General features: G+C 39.4%; 1 protein-coding gene across 2 annotated transcripts in view; it reads left to right on the plus strand.

The window, feature by feature from the left end:
* The window catches only part of ash1l (ash1 (absent, small, or homeotic)-like (Drosophila)), an 85,061-nt gene that overhangs the window by 27,383 nt on the left and 34,673 nt on the right, over positions 1–23,005 (plus strand). For both annotated transcript variants that reach the window (XM_061982748.1, XM_061982747.2), the window contains exons 3-4: positions 11,850–12,619; positions 14,499–18,855. In XM_061982748.1, the coding sequence (XP_061838732.1) occupies positions 12,026–12,619; positions 14,499–18,855 (4,951 nt within the window). In that variant the 5' untranslated portion in view covers positions 11,850–12,025. The remainder of the gene's footprint in view (positions 1–11,849; positions 12,620–14,498; positions 18,856–23,005) is intronic.

Genomic DNA, 23,005 nt, shown 5'->3' on the forward strand with positions numbered 1-23,005 from the left:
TTATGGATCTAACTAAAGCATTTGACACAATTAATCACAATATTTTAATAAAAAAACTAGAACGATATGGCATCAGAGGGTTAGTCTTAAACTGGATAAGAAGTTATCTAATGAACAGGAAACAATACGTGAAGGTAGGCGAACACACCTCTACAACGCTAAATATATCCTGTGGTGTACCTCAGGGATCAATACTAGGACCTAAATTATTCAATCTATATATAAATGACATTTGTAAAGTTACAAAAGATTTAAAGTTAGTATTATTTGCGGATGATACAACAGCGTTTTGTTCAGGAGAGAACACACAGAAGATACTACAAATAATAACAGAAGAAATGAACAAATTAAAAAGATGGTTTGACAAAAACAGACTATCGTTGAATCTCAGTAAAACTAAAATAATGCTATTTGGTAACAGTAGAAGAGAAAGTCAAACACAAATACAAATAGACGGAATAGAAATTGAAAGAGTAAATGAAACCAAATTTCTAGATATAATGATTGATGATAAATTGAACTGGAAATCTCACGTAAAAAATATACAACATAAAGTAGCAAGAAACACGTCAATAATGAATAAAGCAAAACATGTTCTAGACAAAAAATCACTTCATATTCTCTACTGCTCACTAGTGTTACCATATCTGAGTTATTGTGCAGAAATATGGGGAAATAATTACAAAAGTACACTTCATTCATTAACTGTGTTACAAAAAAGATCAGTTAGAATAATACATAATGTTGGATATAGAGAACACACAAATCCTTTATTTATTGAATCAAAGATTCTGAAATTCTACGACATAGTGAATTTGCAAACAGCTAAAATTATACACAAAGCAAACTATAACCTGCTACCCAAGAATATACAACAATTCTTCTCAAAAAAAGAGGAGAAATATAATCTTAGAGAGAAATGTAATTTAAAACATTTGTATGCACGTACAACACTTAAGACCTTCAGTATATCAGTATGTGGAATTAAATTATGGAATGGATTAAGCAAAGCAATCAAACAATGTACTAATATGATCCACTTCAAGAAACTCTTCAAACTTAAAGTGTTTACAAAGTACAAAGAAGAAGAACCATGATAAACATTCTGAATTTATTTAACTCATCCATTCTTTCATTCTTTCACTCACAAAATAATCTTACTTATCTCAACATATGAAATGTAACTTACTTCACCAATTATTATTTATTTACTTATTTTATTGTGATTACTTATGGAGTATATTGTGAATAAATTGAGAACAGGAAGTGAACAAAAGTTTTAGCAACTGTTATGTAAAAGAAAAGGGGTAGGATTAAATAAGCTTTGCTTCTTCCTACTCCTTTTCGAACATGTTGAAAAGAGAAACTGGAGATTGTGATGTATCATGTTGTATACTTGCATGTTCGAAATAAACTCAAACTCAACTCAACCCCACGGAAATCCTTCCTGAGATGTGTGCAAAAGCAACACTGGGGCGTACAACTACTAGAAACATCTGACCTCTGTGCATGCCAAACAAGGTATTAAGCGACATTTTTGGGGGCTAAAATACCAAGTTTACTAAGTCAAATACAAATAAAACATTTTCTCAAATGTTTTTTTGTTGATATCCTCTCTATGTTAAAATAAAGCCAGCAATAATAGAGTAATGAACTCTTTCTGACATTGTAAGTGACTACACTTACACAATTTAGCAGGGGATCAAATAGTGATTTCCCCTACTGTTCCGCCCAGCTCTACTCTGAGGTAGTGCTGTGCGATAGAGGTAATTCTATATGTCGGGGTGTAACGGTACGTGTATTTGTATTGAACCGTTTCAGTACGGGGGTTTCGGTTCGGTTCGGAGGTGTACCGAACGAGTTTCCACACGGACATATTAAGTAGCGTACCGCACGTTGTGTAAACAATGCACACCGAGGCACAACACACGGCATGTTAGCAGCTAACGGGCTACGATAGACTGGCCATACGTCCTCTTTTCACCGGACATGTCCTCTTTTGCGGAGCTGTCCGGGCGGAGTTTCTTAAATGCCTCAAATGTCCGGCATTTTGAGTTAGGGTTGCATGTATTTTCAATGTACGTTCAGGGTTAAGAAGGGGTTAAAAACAAAACAAATTGTCAAATTGTGCGCGCAGCAGCATTCGTGATGGAGGGGCAGAGACAGAGAGAGTGAGAGAGTTGTGATAAACGCGCATGCGTCGCCAGGCTCTGCTTTTTATCCATAGATTTATCAGATTTAATTTTTTATTATCTTTAGCAGGGGTGTCAAAAGTGTGCCCCGGAGGCCATTTGCGGCCCACAGCTAATGTTTTAAAGGCCCACGGCACATTCTAAAAATACTATTAAAATAAACAAAAACATAACAAAAGTGAAATAAAAAAGCTTAAAGCTTAAATGTAATTTAGAAAAAGTTGCAATGTTGACTAATAAAACAAAGCTGTTTTTTTTTTTTCTTTCAAACTGTCATTGCTCAAAACATAATATTGAATCAAAATCAATGTTATTATGAATTATTGACCTATCCATGGTTCCGATTACTTCACATCAAATATTCCACTAAGAATAATATTTTTGGTGGAAGATTTTGCAAATTTGGTAAATAAATAACCCAAAAATGTATATTTTGTTGTTTTCTTACTGTACCGAAAATGAACCGAACCGTGACCTCTAAACCGAGGTATGTACCGAACCAAAGTTTTTGTGTACTGTTACACCCCTAATATGTATATATGTATATGTATTAGGGCTGCAGCTAACGATTATTTTTCTATCGATTAATCTATAGATTATTTTTTCGATTAATCGGTTAATCTATAGATTATTTTTTCGATTAATCTATAGATTATTTTTCCTTTTACCGATTATTTTTTTTATTTAAAATGAAGAGGAAAAAATAAATGTAGGCCAGTTTTTTCAAAAGGCATGGCTTTTATTTACAAAAAAAAGGTATGGCCACTCAGTCAACATTGACAACAACATGACAAAATATTCTGTAACAATGTACACATTTAAAACTTTTAACATTTAACAAAATTAAAAATATCTTATTTGCTTTTTCATGTGCAAATATAAAAGTAAACATCCAGTGCAAATCTTAATATTCTGCAATAGTATAAGCATTTCAAAAGTAAAAGTATTGCTTATTTTGCTTTAAAATGTGCAAAAATAAAGATAAACATCCAATACAAAAAAGTGTACAGTGTAAACATTTCAACAAAAGTAAAAGTATTGCTTATTTTGCTTAATAACACAACAATGATAGTATGATTAAAGTGAAAGTTAATTGTTCGTTTGTACATAGTATATGTAACTGTTAATGTTGTAAAAGGTATTTGCACAACTAATTAACGTTAGCGTTTGTGACACGTCTTGTGCCGTGGGGTTCTTTCAGGACCGACAGACTGAACGCCAGACGGCTTTGCCAGGTTTACAATCTTTTAATTTTACACAAAGTCTTTTCTCTTCCAACTCTTTTCTCTTTCTTTCCTCGCTTTTCAGCTCCTCTTCCTCGCCCGCTCGTCGTCCTCTGTCTCTGGCTCTCCTCTATGGCGTCACATTAGTGCCAAAAATCCGAGCACATAAAAACTGTTATCGCGCGCTAATTCTCCACTTCGTGCGCACGCGCAACACCATTTTGCGCGCGCGTGGTGCCTTTTGCGCGCGCGCGATGCCTTTCTGTGCGCGCGTGGTGCCTTTTTGCGCGCGCGCGCGCGCGACGCCTTTCTGCGCGCTCTCTGTGTACTCCTGGCATCTCTCCTCGCGCTGTCATGTTTCTTTTTGGCACTTTGGGGGCGGGTATGCTTAGACGGCCCCTCCTTTCTAATTGGCTGTGAGCATTTTTCATATGACCAATCATTCTCCAGTGTAGCAACGTTGTAGCCATCTTACCTCGGACATCTAGCCTCAATCATTACATTGATGTCAATGGTACATGTACTAATTAAATTACCATAACTTGCTCGATTTTCGACCAATTTACAAACGGTTTGCCTTGTTACAAATCTTATTACATGTAGATATGACATAGGATGCTGTACCTGTTGAAATTACCTCTTTCGCTTAAAAAAAAAAAAAGACTTAATTGTGCAACATAGTTGTGTAGGGTCAGTGTTAGTCAGTTCTCTGATTATTTTAAACTGTTTCAGAATACATTATTAAAAGCTATTTTTAACATTTTAAAAACAAAATTCAAAGATTATTTCATTAATTTTATGGCTGAATTAAAAGAAATTCCATAAATTAGAAAACAAATGTTCAAGAAGAAGTGAAAATATAAAATAATGTTATTGCTGGTGGACCAGTTCTGGCTGAAAGATGTGATTATGGTGTTTGTTGTGTTATTATTTATTTGGGTCACAGTTTGTATTACCCTGTATTGTGTTTATGTGGTATGAAATAACCTTCATCAGCGCGCGACATTTTTTTATCCACTTTTTCCTCCGTAAATCTTGATACATATTGACGATGACCCGCCCTGCTATACTTCTGATTGGCTCTGAGCATTTTTCAGCATTTTTCAGCGTTTTTCGCCTGACCAATCAGAAAGGAGGGGCCGTCTAAGCATACCCGCCCCCAAAGTGCCAAAAAGAAACATGACAGCGCGAGGAGAGATGCCAGGAGTACACACAGAGAGCGCGCAGAAAGGCGTCGCGCGCGCGCAGAAAGGCACCACGCACGCACGAAGTGGAGAATCAGCGCGCGATAACAGTTTTTATGCGCTCGGATTTTTGGCACTAATGTGACGCCATACTCCTCCTCTCTCGCTCCACGTCAGCTTCACTTTGGCTCCTTCCAGTCTCTCTTCCCTCTCTCTCTGCTGCTCCGCTTTTCTTCAGCGAGAGGAGATTGGATGATCGTGCCCAGGTGCGCGATTGCAGCGTCGCTCCCGGCGCGCCCCGCCTCGCCGCTCGCACGCCGGCCCCGCCTCTCCACAGCGTTAAAGAGGAGCGCGTCTTTGTAAACACTGAACAGGCACGCCAAACGCGCCTCTGAGAGCGAAACAGTGTTTTAGTTTATGAATTTACAACGCAGATACAAATGACACATCCATGTTTTTGTGTAATGATGACAACGTATACTCACGCGGACGATTGACTAGTTGATGTTGATGGCAAGAACGCTGTCGGGTGTTTTCTTTTCAAATGTTCGTTCATAGCCGTTGTGCTGCTATGATAGGCCATTTCCGCTCGACACAGTGTGCATACAACAACATTATTAGGCCGTTTATTGAAATACTCCCACACTTTTGGCGTGCTTTTTTCTCCTCGCTCGCATCGTCTGCTTTGCGCTCCGCCATGACAGTAGTGTGACGTAAATATGCGACGCGTCGACGCACAAAAACGACGTCGACGTATTTACGTAACCGATGACGTCGACTACGTCGACGCGTCGTTTCAGCCTTAATATGTATATGTATATGTATATATATATGTATATATATATGTGTGTATATATATGTATATGTGTGTATATATATGTATATATATATATATATATATATATATATATATATATATATATATACTGTATGTGTGTGTATATATATATATACAGGTAAAAGCCAGTAAATTAGAATATTTTGAAAAACTTGATTTATTTCAGTAATTGCATTCAAAAGGTGTAACTTGTACATTATATTTATTCATTGCACACAGACTGATGCATTCAAATGTTTATTTCATTTAATTTTGATGATTTGAAGTAGCAACAAAGTCTAGTGTAAAGTTTCCACCATCAGTGATGGTTTGAGGTGCCATGTCATCTGCTATATATATATATATATATATATATGTGTATATATATGTGTATATATGTGTATATATGTGTATATATATATATATATATATATATATATATATATATATATATATATATAAATGTATATGTGTGTATATATATATATGTGTATATATCTGTATATATACTGTATATGTATGCATATATGTATATGTATATATATGTATGCATATATGTATTCGTAAATATATATATATGTACTGTAAATATACAGTATGTGTGTTTGTGTGTGTTTTCAAGGGCTAAACTTTACCACTATATAACTTTTATCAATACTGTAGGGAACATATTAAATACCATTTCAACTAGAGATGCCCCAAACCCGATAATGGGTTTGGACCGGGATATTTGCCTTTATCTTCTAAGCATTCAATATCTGATTTGCAACAATAGTAGCAAATTCTAAATTGAATTGGATACGATTGATAAAAATGTGTAATTGTGTTTTTTTAGTTACTTACTCTTAGGGATGTAACGATATGAAAATGTAATTAATGATATCGTGACCAAAATTATCACAGCTATCATTATCGCAGTATTGTTGAATTTGACAATAAGTACTTAAACACACACCGAATTGATCACGTTATTTTTTATTTTTTAAAACAGCAAAACTAAATTAAATAGACACACTGTTAGAACATGTTTTGTGTTTATTATGCTTCACTGATAGTGTTTTAGTCTTAATATTTTATCTGTTTTGCGCATCGTAAAAATACCTCCATCTCGTTTAGTATAGAACACATTACTCTGTTTTAAGAGAGTACAGCTCAATGTGGACAATTGAATAACTTACCGGTAGTTGCTCTGACAGCACTTTGTTAAAACAAGTGTAGATTAGGACATGTCACTTCTTAATGGGAAAATACGTCAATGTTGTTTATAAAAGTACAGTTATCAATCATGGTCTTCCGATAATGCTAAGTGTCGGGAGTTTTAACGTGGTTATCATTATTACTGTTTATCGTTACATCCCTACTTACTTTAAACACATTTTTAGTTCTATTATTGATTGTGAGAGTATCAGATCGGACTCGAAATTGGATGCGACCTGAGGCCAAATAATCTGATTAGATAGGAGACTAAAAATTTTGATCGAAACATCTATAATTTCAACATTAATGAAATAACAAATACAACTTTTACGATAAGTGAAATCTATTTGCAATTGATGAAAATTAGTCTACTGAACAGACAATATATTACAGAGGTCTGTTGCGTTCCTGCCCATTCTGTGAAAAACATATTCGTGATATAAAATCTATTTAATCATTAAGTAGTCACAGTCCCAATTGACCAGGCATCAGATCTGTACAGATTCTTCTGACAGCATAAGATGCTGTTGAATACAATCAAAATTAAAAAAATACTCACCACAATGTCAGTTAATTTTTTGTGTGCATTCCTACTCCATACGCATGGGATAGAAGCAACATTATTAACGGTATCCACTCGGCATCCATTGCACCGGTCACCACATTTGCGGTCCCTTCCAAGGTTTCTCGTTGTTCCCATTGGGTTGAATTTTTTCTTACCCCGATGTGGGATCTGAGCCGAGGATGTCATTGTGGCTTGTGGAGCCCTCTGAGACATTTGGGATTAAGGGCTATATAAATAAACTTTGATTGATTGATTGATATGCCTGTCTTTTTAGCTGCCTGTCAGACAACTGAATGTCAGGTGTTTTTTGTAATTAAGATTATAACACTTCATTGAGGTTTACAGTTGGTCAGGGCGATATGGCCTAAAAATATTTCACAAATGAGATTTTGGGCAGCACTGTGGACCAGGGGTTAGTGCGTGTGCCTCACAATAAGAAGGTCCTGGTTTCGATCCTTGGGCTCGGGGTCTTTCTGTGTGGAGTTTGCATGTTCTCCTCGTGACTGTGTGTACTCCAGCTTCATCCCACCTTCCTCCCACCTTCAAAGACATGCACCTGGGGATAGGTTGATTGGCAACAATAAATTGGCCCTCGTGCAGACCTGGGCAAATTAAGGCCCGGGGGCCGCATGTGGCCCATTAAGCTTTGCAATCTGGCCCGCCGGACATTCCCAAATCATTTTTGTAGGTCTTTAAGATGGAAACTGTAGCTGCCATTATGATGTGCAGTGATGTTTTCAAATGACCGTAAGTCTTGAACTATACAAAGTATTTGAATGGTTGGAATCTGCACATTTGCATGATATACTAGTTACTATGGTCATTTAAGTCACAGCAGCTCAGACGAGGCACCAAGCAGTGTGGGTGGGGAGCGTTTCCACAGAGTGTTTCCAGAGCAGCCAGCCTGAAATGCAGGTGTCAGGGACAGACGTGGAAGGAGATTTTTACAACAAAGTTCTAAAGCTTAGTGATGTATCAGATTGTAGGTAGTTTTTTTTTTTACCCTTTGCGTTCATATTTCGCTGTGTTTGTTGCATTTTTGTTGCGTTTTGCTTGATTGTAAAATATGTCGATTGAGAGGGGATGTGACATTCATATGTTGTCAATATTCAGTTTTTTATCGTTCATAGTTAATATTGTAAACCCCACATTCTTTATTTTCATGTACATTCTGGGTGTCTCATTAAAACAGTAAAAACTGTTTTAATTCCATTCCGTTTTTTAAGGCGGTCTGTCATAACATTTTTAGCATTCGATCAGACATTATTGTGAGGTTTTGTATTAGTGTTCCTAAAAATAGATTTACCGGCCCCAGACACATTTTTTCTCTAAATTTGGCCCCTCGAGTCAAAATAATTGCCCAGGCCTGCCCTAGTGTGTAAATGTGAGTGTGAATGTTGTCTATCTGTGTTGGCCCTATGATAAGATGGCGACTTGAACAGGGTATACCCCGCCCGAATGCAGCTGGGATAGGCTCCAGCCACCCCCGCGAGACCGAGAGGGACAAGCGGTAGAAAATGAATGGATTTTTGTATTCTTTCCCCCTTACCTTTTAAGAAAACCAATAAATGAAAACGGCACAGATAATTCAAAACAAGTTTTGTTTTTATTTGATCAAAAGCTAGTAGTTTGAAATGGCTCTGCATCCTACTCTTTTTCGAAATATAAATTGCACTTTGTGCGGAATCATTTTCAACTAACGAAATAAAAACTTCCTCTTGAAGGCAATACTTCTGTCTTGAATAAAATACCTCTGTAAACAAAAATGTAGCCTTGTACATTGTATGCAAATAAATAATAAAGTCCAACATTGAGAGGGCTATATAGTTTTTAGTAAGTGGATACATGCAGGGTTCACCACTGTATTGGCACCACTTCTTAAAAGGGTAATTATTTGATTTTTTTCTACATTTAAAACAATTTCTTCTGGTCTACATAACATGTAATTGTGGTTGTTTGGTCAAAATGATGCGTGTATTATGTTTTACAAACTGTTTGCAAGCTGCTTTCTGACCGTCTTCAGAATGCGTCTTCTGCATGACCACTTTGTTGTAGCTTTTCAGCGCTTCCATAGCGGGCCTACTGACAGATATAGGTTCAAACTATAAGCTACTTTGTATTAGAAATAGCAACAGCATAGGATGCATGTCCATGCACGACCCAGTCTGCCCCACAACAGGAGAAAAGCGGAAAAAAGGAGCTTATTGACTAGACCGGGGACTACAATGGCGGGAAGTACTCTGGGTACATATGTGGATAATCTGTCACACTTGAACAAAACGTCACAGTTGTGGCAAATTCCAAACGGCTAGTTTGGTGGAAGTAGGAAGGAAGGCAAGATAATTTTATAAATATCTCCGCCATGCTTCCATTGTTTAAGTTCCAATTTTTTGGACTTATGCAGATCTCAAATACACAACAGCAGGCCCCAACATGTAAGAAAAGTTGGTAATATGGTCATTTTAGAGCGACCGTTTTAGGGATTGTTCTTAATTATGCTCCTTTCTTATCATACATGTTACCTTGAGTCAACAATTCCACCACAGTATCCTGCTTTTTAGAGAGAGTTTGCTTATTTGTTGTTGCGGTGTTGTTCGCCTTGAAATTGGTTACATTTCTCCCACTCGGCTGGATGATGCTGGAGTAAGTTTGTATGCTGTTGCCGTTTTTAAACAAACTTTTCAGCGTGCATTCACTTATTCCACGCCTCTTAGGGTAAATTCAAACCGCTGACATTTGTTTGGAACGACGGAGAGGGCGCAAGCTACGGAAGATCTTGGGTGCAAAAAGTATACCAGCAAGAGGAGGAAAATATTGATGGGGGGGAATTGATGAGCGCTTAAGAAAAGAAGGTTCAGATTTTATGCTGATGGTCTTTCAGCCAAACCAGTGGTTCCCCTTTTTTGCCACGCCTCGCTTTTGGGGTGGCTCCTCGCAATGATAGCATTTCAGTCAAATTACGTCAATGTCCGTGACATATCGTGTTTAATAGTAGATCATTGGCCAGTTCTGTGATTGTCTGCCATTCTGTTATCGTAGAAATCATAGTGACCTGTGCTCCAAACTGATTACGGTAGTAACATAACGAAAAAAGCAAAATTATAATAATTGTATTTTCCGGACTATAGAGCACACCGGGATATAAGTTGCACCCACAAAAATGTAGAAGAAAAAAGTATTTTCCATATATTAGCCACAGATATATATGTTGCGACATGAGTCATTTACACAGTAAGATTCTGTAAATGTTTATTTACATACCTTAATTGTTTTCCAACGGAGCCTGGAACACGGCAGTGAAACGGCGGATCAAACAAAACAGAAGTCATCGTCAAGGACCCACGAGCTGCAGAAGTTAGCTTTCCGATCAGCTAAACAGACTCAATAACTCTACAATGACACTTTGGTGAATTTAGAAGGAATTTGTGAAACTGAAACAATACAAAAAGAATGCTTTTGTAACTTAATAATACTAACACAAACATGTTAGCATATTGCTAATGCTAACGATGCTAGCGTGATTAGATTAAGATAACCCATACAAATATGCATGAAAACAGTCCTACAGACATCACCTATAGTACAATTTAGTAAGTATAAACAGTTTTTAGTCATACTAGGAGACTAAAACACTGAACAACACATTGGTTGAAAAAAAATAAATAGCACTACCAATAAATGGAAGGACACTAGTGAGCAAATTTGTCCAAAACATGGCGCCATAGCACTAAGAACAAAACACACTGACAGTGTTTTTGCTAGTTTAAAAAAAAAAAAAAAAAAAGTCCATTATTGCTGTCAGCTAAGAAAAATCCACAGATTAGCGGCTCCGTTTTATAAGCCGCAGTGTTCAAAGTGTGGGAAAAATTTAACAATTTATAGTCTGGGATTTACAGTAATCAAAATTCAAAAGTGTGATAATCTGATTTAAAAAAAATCTTTTCACAGCACTTGTAATTTCTAAATGCTGTTTTAACATGTCCGACTTTAACCTCGCAGATGTTAATTATACTTGAGGTATAATTTTGATAAAACTTTTTCTTGCTGCACGAGACGGAGTGCATTGTTTTTTTCTCTTCGCGTGTTTGGATTTTTTTCTATATCGTCGTTCCCTACCAAACTTGTCAGGCCGTGCCCTCCCGGGGTGCCTATTGGAAACCACTCAGCTAAAGGTTGCACTTCTTCTGAACTTAAATCGGATGTATGTGGTTAGAGTGTCCGCCCTGAGATCGGTAGGTCGTGAGTTCAAACCCTGGCCGAGTCATACCAAAGACTATAAAAATGGTACCCATTGCCTCCCTGCTTGGCACTCCGCATCAAGGGTTGGAATTGGGGATTAAATCACCAAAAATGATTCCCGGGCGCGGCCACCGCTGCTGCCCACTGCTCCCTTCACCTCCCAGGGGGTGAACAAGGGGATGGGTCAAATGCAGAGGTTAATTTCACCACACCTAGTGTGTGTGTGACAATCATTAGTGCTTTACCTTTTAACTTTAATATTATCCATCAGCGTTAATACATGACACAATATTAGAAAGTAGCACAGCCTGTAACCAAACATGTGATAATAATGGTTGTCCCTCTGTTTGGTCGTCATTATTAATGACAATTGATCTTTTTCTCCCATTTCTTCCATTTTCTCCACCCTTGCACCTTTCTCTTCTTCAACAGTTAAAGGACGGAGAAAGAGGGACGGATAGACGGAAAGGATAGAAACCCTCGCAAAGTCAGAAGAGCGTCTTCCTTGTCTTCCCCTCCCCCTCCCTTTTCCCTCATCCCTCCCCCACTCCCTATCCTATATTCTTCCTGGGATAAACATTCCCTACCTGGCAAACCTAAAGGTTTTGATGGAGCAGAAGATTCAGGGGAGAACTGCCACACCACCTCTTCTCTCAGGTGTTCCCTCTGGGGAGCGGGAGAAAGAGGGAGGGGTTGGAAAGATGGAAGAGGAGGATGACAAGAAGCGGGACAGGGAGAAAGAGGCTTCCATTGCCTCTGATGGCACAGGCGCAGGTGCGCCCGGAAGTACTGGCGGTGACCAGTCACAGTTTTCCATCAAAGAGAGTAGCCTATCTGAGGGCAATGTCAAACTAAAGATTGGCCTTCAAGCAAAACGCATGAAGAAACCTCCAAAGATTTTGGAGAATTATGTATGCAGACCAGCCTTCAGGGCCACAATGAGGAATTCAGGGCGGGGAGGAGCTGGTGCTCGAGCAAATCGTGCAGGAAATACACCTGATCGACCAGGCGTCCAAAGCCAAAGTCCGTCTCGTGTCAGGGAGAAAGAGAGGGAAAAGAGTCCGACTGTCAACAAACCAGTCCCACCATCCTCATCAAATGCATCTTCTAAAGTCTCAACGCTGCCTTCTCCTGGACTTCCAGCTATCAGCACAGCTTCTCCGGCACCTCCTCAAGTGAATGGGGGTGTACCAGGAAAACGAGTAAGTAGGAAAAGGAAGTGGATGGCCAACACATTTAGTAGTTTGATTCAAGAATGAATGAAAACATAATGGAAAACAATTAGGCTAACTTCACACTTAGTCTGGCTAGTTTTGCCCGTATCTGCTTTTTGCAGGAAGATCTAGGCCCCTTGCGTACTCAGAGAATTTGCGCGCTGCTTGCTGTACAACAGCCATCTTGGCTTGGTTGACCACCACTGTTTTTCATTTCCGGTAAGAAGTCACGTGACTGAATACAAGCAATAGAAACCCAAATTGTTAAAAAAAAAAAAAAAAAAAAAAAAAAAAAAGTCACACTTAATTTCAGTTTAATTTACTTTAATATTTACGGCATGTCTTAATGGTCCTTAAGCCGTTTGACTCTGAAGGTTTATTGTATTATTTTAGATTATCATACCATTGCATGATAAGAGTGATGCACTCATTCTTAAGTGTTGTATGTGAGCATGTTTTCTTTACCCTGGGATCTGGTAATCTGCTCTCTAATTTGTATGTCACTCCTTTTCCCTTTTGTCCCCATCCCCCACCTCTGGATGACCTCCACAGCTCTTACTCCTTGTCCCCAGTCTGACCCTGATAAGTGTGATTGACCTGCAAAGAAAGGGCTTGATGCACGCTTATTACTTCTAAACAACACATTTAGTAACGCATTAATGCATTCTAGTAGTGGCTGGTTAGTAAAGTAATGCAAGGAAACAACTGTTGTTTTTTAAGCATTTCTTTCATGGGAGATGAGTGAATGTCAAGTGGTCACCCCATCCTTATATATATATATATATATATATATATATATATATATATATATATATATATATATATATTCATACATACATATATATATATATATATATTTATATATATATATATTTATATATATACATGTATATAAGAAGCTGAAAAAAAGAGCTGTGACACAGCTGTATCTAAAAATCTATACAACTAATTTTTCCCATTGAAATTAATTTAATTTCCATTAAACTGTTCTGGGCTCTCAAAGCACACCACAACTTTAGCATGTAACATGCTTTTTAATAAGAAACATTAATTTCTTGATAACACATACTGTCTTAACAACACAATGTCATGTACTAAAAACAAATGTACTACCCTAGTTTTCTTAAGAAACATTTACCTTGAGGGAGCGGACATCTACGGTACCATATGTAAGCCGCTTCTCCATCAACCACACCATCAGCAGCTTCTCCATAGTTTCATGGACATTGATGGCTGTCGTTAAGAAATTATTTTAACATCCTTGACTGCTGTAATCATAGTCTTATATTGACTCTTTTAGCATGGTGCAGATTCTTACTTTGTTGCCAAGTCTTGACATGTCATGTTTTTCAAAAAAATGTTCTCTAATTCTATGACTATCAGCCGCTTATTTTTTTTTTAGCACCGTCCTTCTCTAGTGATGGGTGATATGGTCTAACATTTGTAACATGATATGTATTGCAGCCTCCTGCAATAATGATGTACATCACAATATACTATTTGGCATATCAATTATAATATGCTGACGTATATGGTAACATCTTGCCTCATTTCCTGTTGTATTATTTTCTCTAAACTATTATTAAACTACTTTCTAATTTACATATAATAGCTGGTTATAAGCTAAAGGCTAGCATTTTTTAGCTATATTATATGCACAGCTCCCCCCTCGACGCACCCTAGTTTTATTTGTGCTTGGAAATCAGTCAACCATTTTATGTCACCCAAAACTTTTACGAATAAGCGTTATACTGTAGCTTACAGTAATTACATGATGATTTATTAGTAATAATTTAAATGCCTTTCTATTTTAATTACAACCTGTTAGTGCACAATAATGAATTGTGTTTTGTATGTGTTTTTGCAGGGTCCACCAAAGATGGATTCTCTATCAGACATGAAGTCAGATACTAAAGTAGCTACCGCCACATCTGAGCGACCCCTGAATCTTCATCGCCCTTTTACAGACAGCAAACCTCATCCCTCGGGGAAAAAAACACCAACTCTACAATACAATCAACAGGTATCATCACCTTCCTCACCGACATCTGCATCAAAAGAATCTAGCTGTGACGGTGTTAAACCACCCCAATACACCTACAGCAATGAAAGCCAAGGAGACAAGGACAAGGATATTCAAAGCTGGGGAGGCCCCACAGTAACTGAAAAATTGGCTCAGCTCATAGCAACTTGCCCACCGTCAAAGACCCCAAAGCCTGTCAAACCTGCAAAAACTGACTCTGCTGCACCCCTCTCAAGCTCAGGTTTTATGACTCCCACTGCAAAGCAGCGGGATAGAGCTATGGCCAATCGAAACACCTATTCAAGAATGGTTCATCTCTCTCCCCCTTTACCAGTGTCACGGCCACCTGGTCGGCCCTATGGTTCTAGGAGCAAAGACTGTGGTATGGAGGACTCACCCACCTTAACATCAACAAGAAAGGAAGACATAGATGGAACTGGGAAACCTAGTAGCAGCAGTATTATCATGAGCGGTGGAAACAGCAGTAGTGCTGCGCTCAGCTATGGGAGTAACAGACTTCCATCTTTGGCGAAGGACAGCAGCAATGACAACATAAATAGTAGCATTCCGAAACCACAAACTTGTGCTACACTCTGCTCATCCCTTACCACAAATTTGCCCTCTTGTCCTGTGTCCTCCTCCCTTACCACGACAGCTGAGCAGAGGACAAGTCACCGGGGCTACCCTGCTGCCTCACAAGCAGACCATGCCCGAGAGACCCCTGTCTTAGCGGAGGTAGATATTGCAAGTCTAAGAGAACAGGAAAGGGACAGCTCCAGAGAGTTGACCTATTGCTCTTCAACAGGAACACCAAAACCAGAAGGGAAAGACAAAGGGGCTTGCAGTTATTCAATGCGAGTTGAGAGAGACATAAGCTTAAGTCCATGTAAGCGTAGTCCCACCCGGGATAGTACTCGTATTGGTCGGATCAGCAGCCCTCCAGAACCTGTAAGGCCCATAGAATCTGTTTCACCTGAGCCAGATGGTGAAGATAGCCCACAAACTCCTCTTCGGGATGATTCTCCAGATTCGTCTATAGATTCAGCAACAGAGCAGGATAGTAAACCCCTTAAAAAACGTAGAGGAAGGAAGCCCCGTTGGGGTCGTGCTATGAACAAATTACATAATCAAAGAGCAGGCCATGACAGTCCCTTTGGCCAGAGCAATACCACCATGCCCTTATCCTCAATCTTGGAAACACCAGTTAAGAGACCTGTGGGGAGACCTCCTAACTCAAATAAAGGCAAAATAAATATTCTCCCAGAAAGTTCACTGTCCCATATTTTCCAACCCCAGCCCAAAAAAAGGGGAAGGCCAAAGTCAAAAATGCCAACACTTGATGCACCAGGCTGTGGGCGTCCGTCAAACAAATTGGTGACATCCAAGGTTTATTCTACTTTTTTAAAGTCCAAAGAAGAGCCAGATCCCCCTATTCTTCATCCAGAGGTTGACTTAAACCCTCCTAAACCTATGCTTCGAAAACGTGGACGCCCCAAGCGGCTCCCACCAACCTTACCCCAAGAGAGTCACCCTCCCACATTGGCTCCTGAGGCAGCAGACTCGGCAGACAGGCGATATCACAACAAAGGAAATGGTCAACTTATAATGAAATCAATTATAGGTAAGATCAACAAGATGAAAAGTGTGAAAAGAAAACGTATTCTTAGTCAGATTCTGTTAGGGCCAAGAAAAGAAGACCCCCCCAAAGTGATCCCAGTGGTTGGATCTGTAGAAACTGGATCTCAATCTTTGTCCTCCCTGGCTGCCTCTCTTGGGGGAAAACTTGGACCACAAATTAATGTTAGCAAAAAAGGTACAATATATATGGGTAAGAGGAGAGGGCGTAAACCAAAAGCGGCGTGTGCCACGTCTTCAACAGCACCAGCAGAAACCTTTCTGTCCCCAACTACCACTTCTCCTCTGCATCACCATCAATCTCAGCAACACCACCAGATTTCCTCCTCAGAAATGTTTCCTTCCCCTTCTCTCTCCCAGTCTAGTGGAGGCCATAGTCCTATTAGTGATGCTAGCTTTGTCGAGCCAGGATCCGTGCACTTTGCAGGTCACTCTCACTATTCAAGCACTCATAGTCATAGCACGTTCACTTTCCCTCCACCAACTTTTTCAGCCCCAAATCTTCGCAATCCAGTGCTTGGCTCATCCTTATCTATAGCCACATCAGCCTCTCAGAAAAAGTCGTCTTTCCGTGGACACCACCACCACTATAGGCAGCACTACAACTATCACAAGCTATCTCCACCTCGGCCGCTTCATCCGACATCCCCTGCCCCACTCAGTGAACTGAAAGAAGCTACTCCATCTCCAGTTAGTGAATCACACAGTGAAGAAACAGTACCCAGTGATAGTGGTATCGGAACAGACAACAACAGTACCTCTGACCGTGGTGAGAAAGCTGGTGGAGCTGGGGGATTAGGTGGAATGGGGATGGCAGCTGGGATAGGTGGTGGGTTATTAATACCAGGTGTTATTGGCTCTGCTGTGGGTCCAACAATCGGACTTAATTCAAGAGGCCGTCGGCGTCACTCTGCTGTACTTGTGGAACATCCCTCGCCTTCTCCATCACCACATGCATCAAGGTTATCGCCAGATCCACTGAGACCTCACCCTGCAGCTCCCTCTGCCTCCTTAATGGGACACAAGGAAAAACATAAACATAAGTGTAAACGACGTAACCATGGGTGCCCAGGCTATGAGAAGCTTAAAAGACAGAAAAGAAAACGCAAGAAGAAATATCTACAGCTCCGTTCTCGACGGATAGACCCCAACTTTCTTGCTGAACTAGACGAAATTGTCATAGGAATGAGTGAAATTCGAATAGCGCACCGTACCACAGGGCACCGCCTTAGCAGTGGCATTGCAATGGCAACAGGAGCAAAGCGAATGCCAGGAGTGGTCAACCGTGCTAGTGGCTTAAGTGGTACCAGTGGCCCTCCACCACATCATTATATCCACAGAGATCTTCTGCCCACAATATTCAGGGTTAACTTTGGCAGCTTCTATTCCCATCCTGCATACTCTTGTGATCCAATGCACTATGTTCGCAAACCAGACATGAAAAAGAAACGTGGGCGGCCACCTAAACCCAGAGATTCCATGTCTGAGGTTGCTTTTGTACCAGGGCTTGGATTCCCACTGTCCAGTGGGGGCTTCTACCATCCATCGTACAGTGTTCCTTACTCCTCTGGACCCCTGGGTTTGGGTTACTACAGGGGCTATCCTCCAGCTAGTGCTCTATATCCTCACCCACACCATCAGTCTCCCCACACGGCCCAATCTCACCACTCCCCTCATTCACCCACTTTCCCTCCTCCTCCCCCCACCCCTTACATGCATCATCACCACCCCTCTCATCTTCTGCTAAACCCTTCCAAATTCCACAAGAAAAAACACAAGCTACTTAGACAGGACTACTTGGGGGGAGGAAGATCCCCTGTCCTTTACCCACCCATGTCTTCTGAGCTGTCTTTCAACTGGCACCATAAACACAAACACAGACACAAACACAGAGAGCGATGTGCTGACGATGACGGAGAGGAAGAAGAAGTATTAGGCGGATCGGGGAGTAGGGCAGGGACAGGTTTGTCCGACAGTAGAACATTAGGAAAAGGAGAGCGACTTGGTAGCTTGGGAATGGCAGAGTCTTTGCAACAATGCCGCTTTGGACGGGGACCCTCCAGCAACAATGTCACCAAGCAAGCGGGTGCTGCCTTAGCAAATTCTCCATCTTCTTCATCCTCTTCTTCTGCAGATAGGTATAAGCGCAAAGAAAGCTCAATATCCTGTTTAGGGCCTTCCAGACTAGCTCTGGGGAACAGCTCTAAAAGCCAACACTCTGCAGAGTCCTGGTTGAGAATAGGTAACTCTGAGACCGATTACTCGAAGCTTTCACGTCGTCATGTATTGCCCAGTCAGGGCCCCTTCTCAGATGGACGGGCTCAAGAACTGCCTACTTGTTCGGACAGTGAGGACGAGGAGCCTCTCACTCCCACGGAAGATTTGGAACCTCGAGCCCATGATTCTCCAAATCTTACAAACTTGTTCGCCTCCGCTTTCACTCGCACTAACTTGCGGGAGTGTAGGAACAGAAAGAATGAGACAGCATCAGGAAACACCAGTTTCTCTTGTGTGGAACGAAAAATAAGGAAGGAACCCTCAACATCAGCAGAGAAAAGAGAATTAGGTTAGTGAAATTTGTCTCAATTGGAATGTAAGCATAAATAACATGTCTATCATTAATGTCAGTTTTTTCCATTCATTAATTTTTTTGTGGCGGCACATCACACGTAATTTGGATCATCACAAATAGATTTGGTGCCAAGTGTTCGCCCTTGCTCCTAAATGCATAACCTCGTCTGCCAGAGAATAAAAATAAAAAGATGGAACAGGCGGGATAATTACGGTGGGTCCATAGAGGCACTGAAGAGGTGTAGTGAAATATTTAGTTAACACCTTTTTAAAATATATTTATTTTTATCACAACTGCAATTAAATATCTTTAAATACACATTAACATTGACCCAACACCCTGTAGTGAACAGATATTGGAGGTAGAAGTCAGCAATGCACACATTTGGTGACACACAGCAGCTCTTTGAAGCAGGGCACTGGTTTATTCACCTGTCTCTCCAAAGAAGCAGCCCCGTCCCTATTGCTGCTGTGCCAATCACAAGGATCTGTCAAGTTATCTGTGATTGGCTGAGAGCCCATTCTCAGTCAGCAGCCAGTTTATATTTAATTGTTTGTACTGGAAAAATAGATAATTGGTAACAGCTTACCTTAGAAACTGCAAGTTGAAAAGGTACTTCTAGGACCATATTAAAACACAATTTCATACATGTTAAAAATAAGACAAAAATAAGTGTCAGTAGAAAGGTAATTTGTAGTTCAAACACATTTGTTTTGTTTTTCACTTTTTGAAAATGCATCATGGCCTATTATGCAAATTTCACATTTATGTAATTTTGCCCCATCCGCACCGCCACAAATAAATTGCAGAACTGTGGGAAACACTGAACATGATATGACCGCATTACATGTGGTGTCAGAAGATTTTGGGTTAGACATCATCTCAACAAAGAAATCAATGACCAAAACTCAAGTTCACATTCATATAAATACATTAGCTAAAATATACAGACATCACTTCTGTCGTGATCTGGCACAATATTAAACATTAAAAAATATATATTAAACATAAATACAATTGACTTGACCTTCAATGGAGGTCAGGGAACCACCCCACCAATGACAGGAGAAACAACTGTCTTATTAATTTTAATATATTACACAAATGGTATTTTATCCTGTCTTCGTGTAGTTACACTGTATTTTATCGAGCGTATTACACATTTAAACTAATAAACTTTAAAATGATTTTAAAGCTTTATTTTTCAATATCACTAAACAAAACAGGGCATGTTCATGCACCAGCAGATTTAGCAGTCAGGAATTTAACTACAGTGAACTAAATGTGAAACATTATATTTGAACAGCATTAACACAAGCTTTGTGCCAAGTGAGTTCAGTTCATTGTCATTGTCAGTAGTGAATAGGCTCAGTAGAAAGTTAGTTGTGAACTGTTAAATATTGTTTTATACCTATGATTTTAATCTGCTAAATTGCTGTTCACTAGTTAAAAAGTTACCTTATTTTTGAGCTGGCCCTGAGTAAGTATGAAATGCAAGGACGTTGTGACAAATGTCTCAATTATTATACGTCATTATTTTTGAAGGGATGACGATTATGTGTCTTTTATTATAGAGGACTACAATAGAAAACTGTGAAATTTCCATAAACAAGAATGGCTTGTTTTGTGGAAAAAAATATGTTTTGAAATCAAAAGTACCATTTCTGTTGTTCCTGGAGGAAACTCTTGAAAGACTGTAAACTGATCTATGCACACACTGCCTCACATTTGGTTGCTGTTAGTAGTGGTTATGGGCTTGGCACAAAATACATAATGACTACACTGAAAATGTGATGACCACAGTTGATATAGCATTTCAGCCAAAACTCTTTTTAGTAAAGGGGTGGAGTATTTTCTTTGCAAAATATACTATATTTAGTTTACATTGCTCTTGAATGTACCGTACTATAAGACCTAGTCCAACCTCATTTGAGCAGTGGTATGTATTTCTATTTGAGTGTTGCAATATGTTTTTATTAGTTTGTACCAGTGAAAGTGGGGAACTAAGTCCCCCGTTTTGTCAGTATGGTGCTGTTCTAACTTCAAACCAAGACTCGCTAATCCTGGATTAGTACTCAGGATTTGGGGTCATCTGGTGGTCGCAGACTGGACTAGATGAGGCCTTAAAGAGTGGGAAACTTCACAAGACAAATGATGGAAATTTGCAGGATTTGATCAAGAAGGGAAATAAAAAGACTTATAGATGTATGAACACATTATTTTCTGAAAGTTATTATAATGTAGGGCCTTAAACAATATGGATGTATTAAAAGTACACAAAGGTGATGCCAAACCAACAATGACTAAAGTCAATCCCAGCCTGTCAAAATTAGTTTTGGGTTATTTGGTCATTAAGTAGGTGTGCAAAGTCAAAAAAACAAGCCTGAATAAGACATAAATGGAAACAAATAACTGAGATAACAAGATCAACGCAGAAAACAATAATATGAGCAATTTGTTAATCCAATTCAATCCAATCAAACTTTATTTGTAAAGCACTGTAAAAATAACCACAGGGGACCAAAGTACTGTACAATTTAAAAAAACGGATAATTAATGTGGGTTGGATAGACTGGCGATAGCTTCATTATTTTGTAAATGTTTCTCTTAATCAAAGCCAGACATGATCAATGCAATATAAAATAAAACTAAGTAAATAAACATTTCCTATGAATCAAGAATATTAAAAATGAAATTGAATATATAGTGGACACTTGGTTAAAGAGTTTATTTGGTTTGGTGACAGAGTTGGTTTCTCATTGGAAAATAATTGAAATGTGATTAAGTTGTTTCCGGACCCCCAATAACACCACAATTTTATCATGGAAAACAGTACAATAGTACATACTACAAACAACAGCTTTATGAAGTAACAACATGAATGCAGGCAAGGCTATACAAAAATCCACACAAACCATTGCCACCAAGTATCTTAATGGCCAAAGTCGGATTTATAATACACAAAACAAATTAAATAAATCTTACTGTTTCGAATAAATTTTTCTGGAAATGCTGCTTAATAATCATCACCGAAAGCTGGCTGCATCAACTAATACATGACGTAGCTATCAAGCAAGCAGGCCACATTAGGCACCAACACGACAAAATCAGAGAAGTCATCAAGAGTAGTGAAGAGGGTCTTTGTGTGTACCTACACCATGATTGGTGAAACAACTGGATCCTTTCCATGAAACTGTTGTCCAAACTTGGAGGCTTTTACAGTGCTATGCAGACCCTTTAATTTCCTTTGAGAAGTGTGCGTTATCATCATTACTGCAATTATATTCCACCCAATGCTAACCTTAGCACTGCTCTGAGCTACCAGCTAACGAGCATGATTTCTTTCTTTAATTCAATTAATTTAATTTGCTTCTTCTCAGCAATGTTAATATTTGGTTACATGTCCCTTGGCAAGTTTCACTGCAATAAGGCGCTTTTGGTAGCCATCCACAAGCTTCTGGCAAGCTTCTGGTTGAATTTGTGACCACTCCTCTTGACAAAATTGGTGCAGTTCAGCTAAATTTGTTGGTTTTCTGACATGGACTTGTTTCTTCAGGGGGGTTTAATTCAGGACTTTGAGAAGGCCATTCTAAAACCTTAATTGTAGCCTGATTTAGCAATTCCTTTACCACTTTTGACGTGTGTTTGGGGTCATTGTCCTGTTGGAACACCCAACTGCGCCCAAGACCCAACCTCCGGGCTGATGATTTTTGGTTGTCTTGAAGAATTTGGAGGTAATCCTCCTTTTTCATTGTCCCATTTACTCTCTGTAAAGCACCAGTTCCATTGGCAGCAAAACAGGCCCAGAGCATAATACCACCACCACCATGCTTGACGGTAGGTGTGGTGTTCCTGGGATTAAAGGCCTCACCTTTTCTCCTCCAAACATATTGCTGGGTATTGTGGCCAAACAGCTCAATTTTTCTTTCATCTGACCACATAACTTTCCTCCAGAAGGTCTTATCTTTGTCCATGTGATGTCAGAAGCACCAATTTTGTCAAGAGGAGTGGTCAAAAATTCAACCAGAAGCTTGCCAGAAGCTTGTGGATGGCTACCAAAAGCGCCTTATTGCAGTGAAACTTGCCAAGAGACACGTAACCAAATATTAACATTGCTGTATGTATACTTTTGACCCAGCAGATT

Source organism: Nerophis lumbriciformis, linkage group LG21, assembly GCF_033978685.3.
Source record: "Nerophis lumbriciformis linkage group LG21, RoL_Nlum_v2.1, whole genome shotgun sequence".
Lineage (NCBI taxonomy): Eukaryota > Metazoa > Chordata > Actinopteri > Syngnathiformes > Syngnathidae > Nerophis > Nerophis lumbriciformis.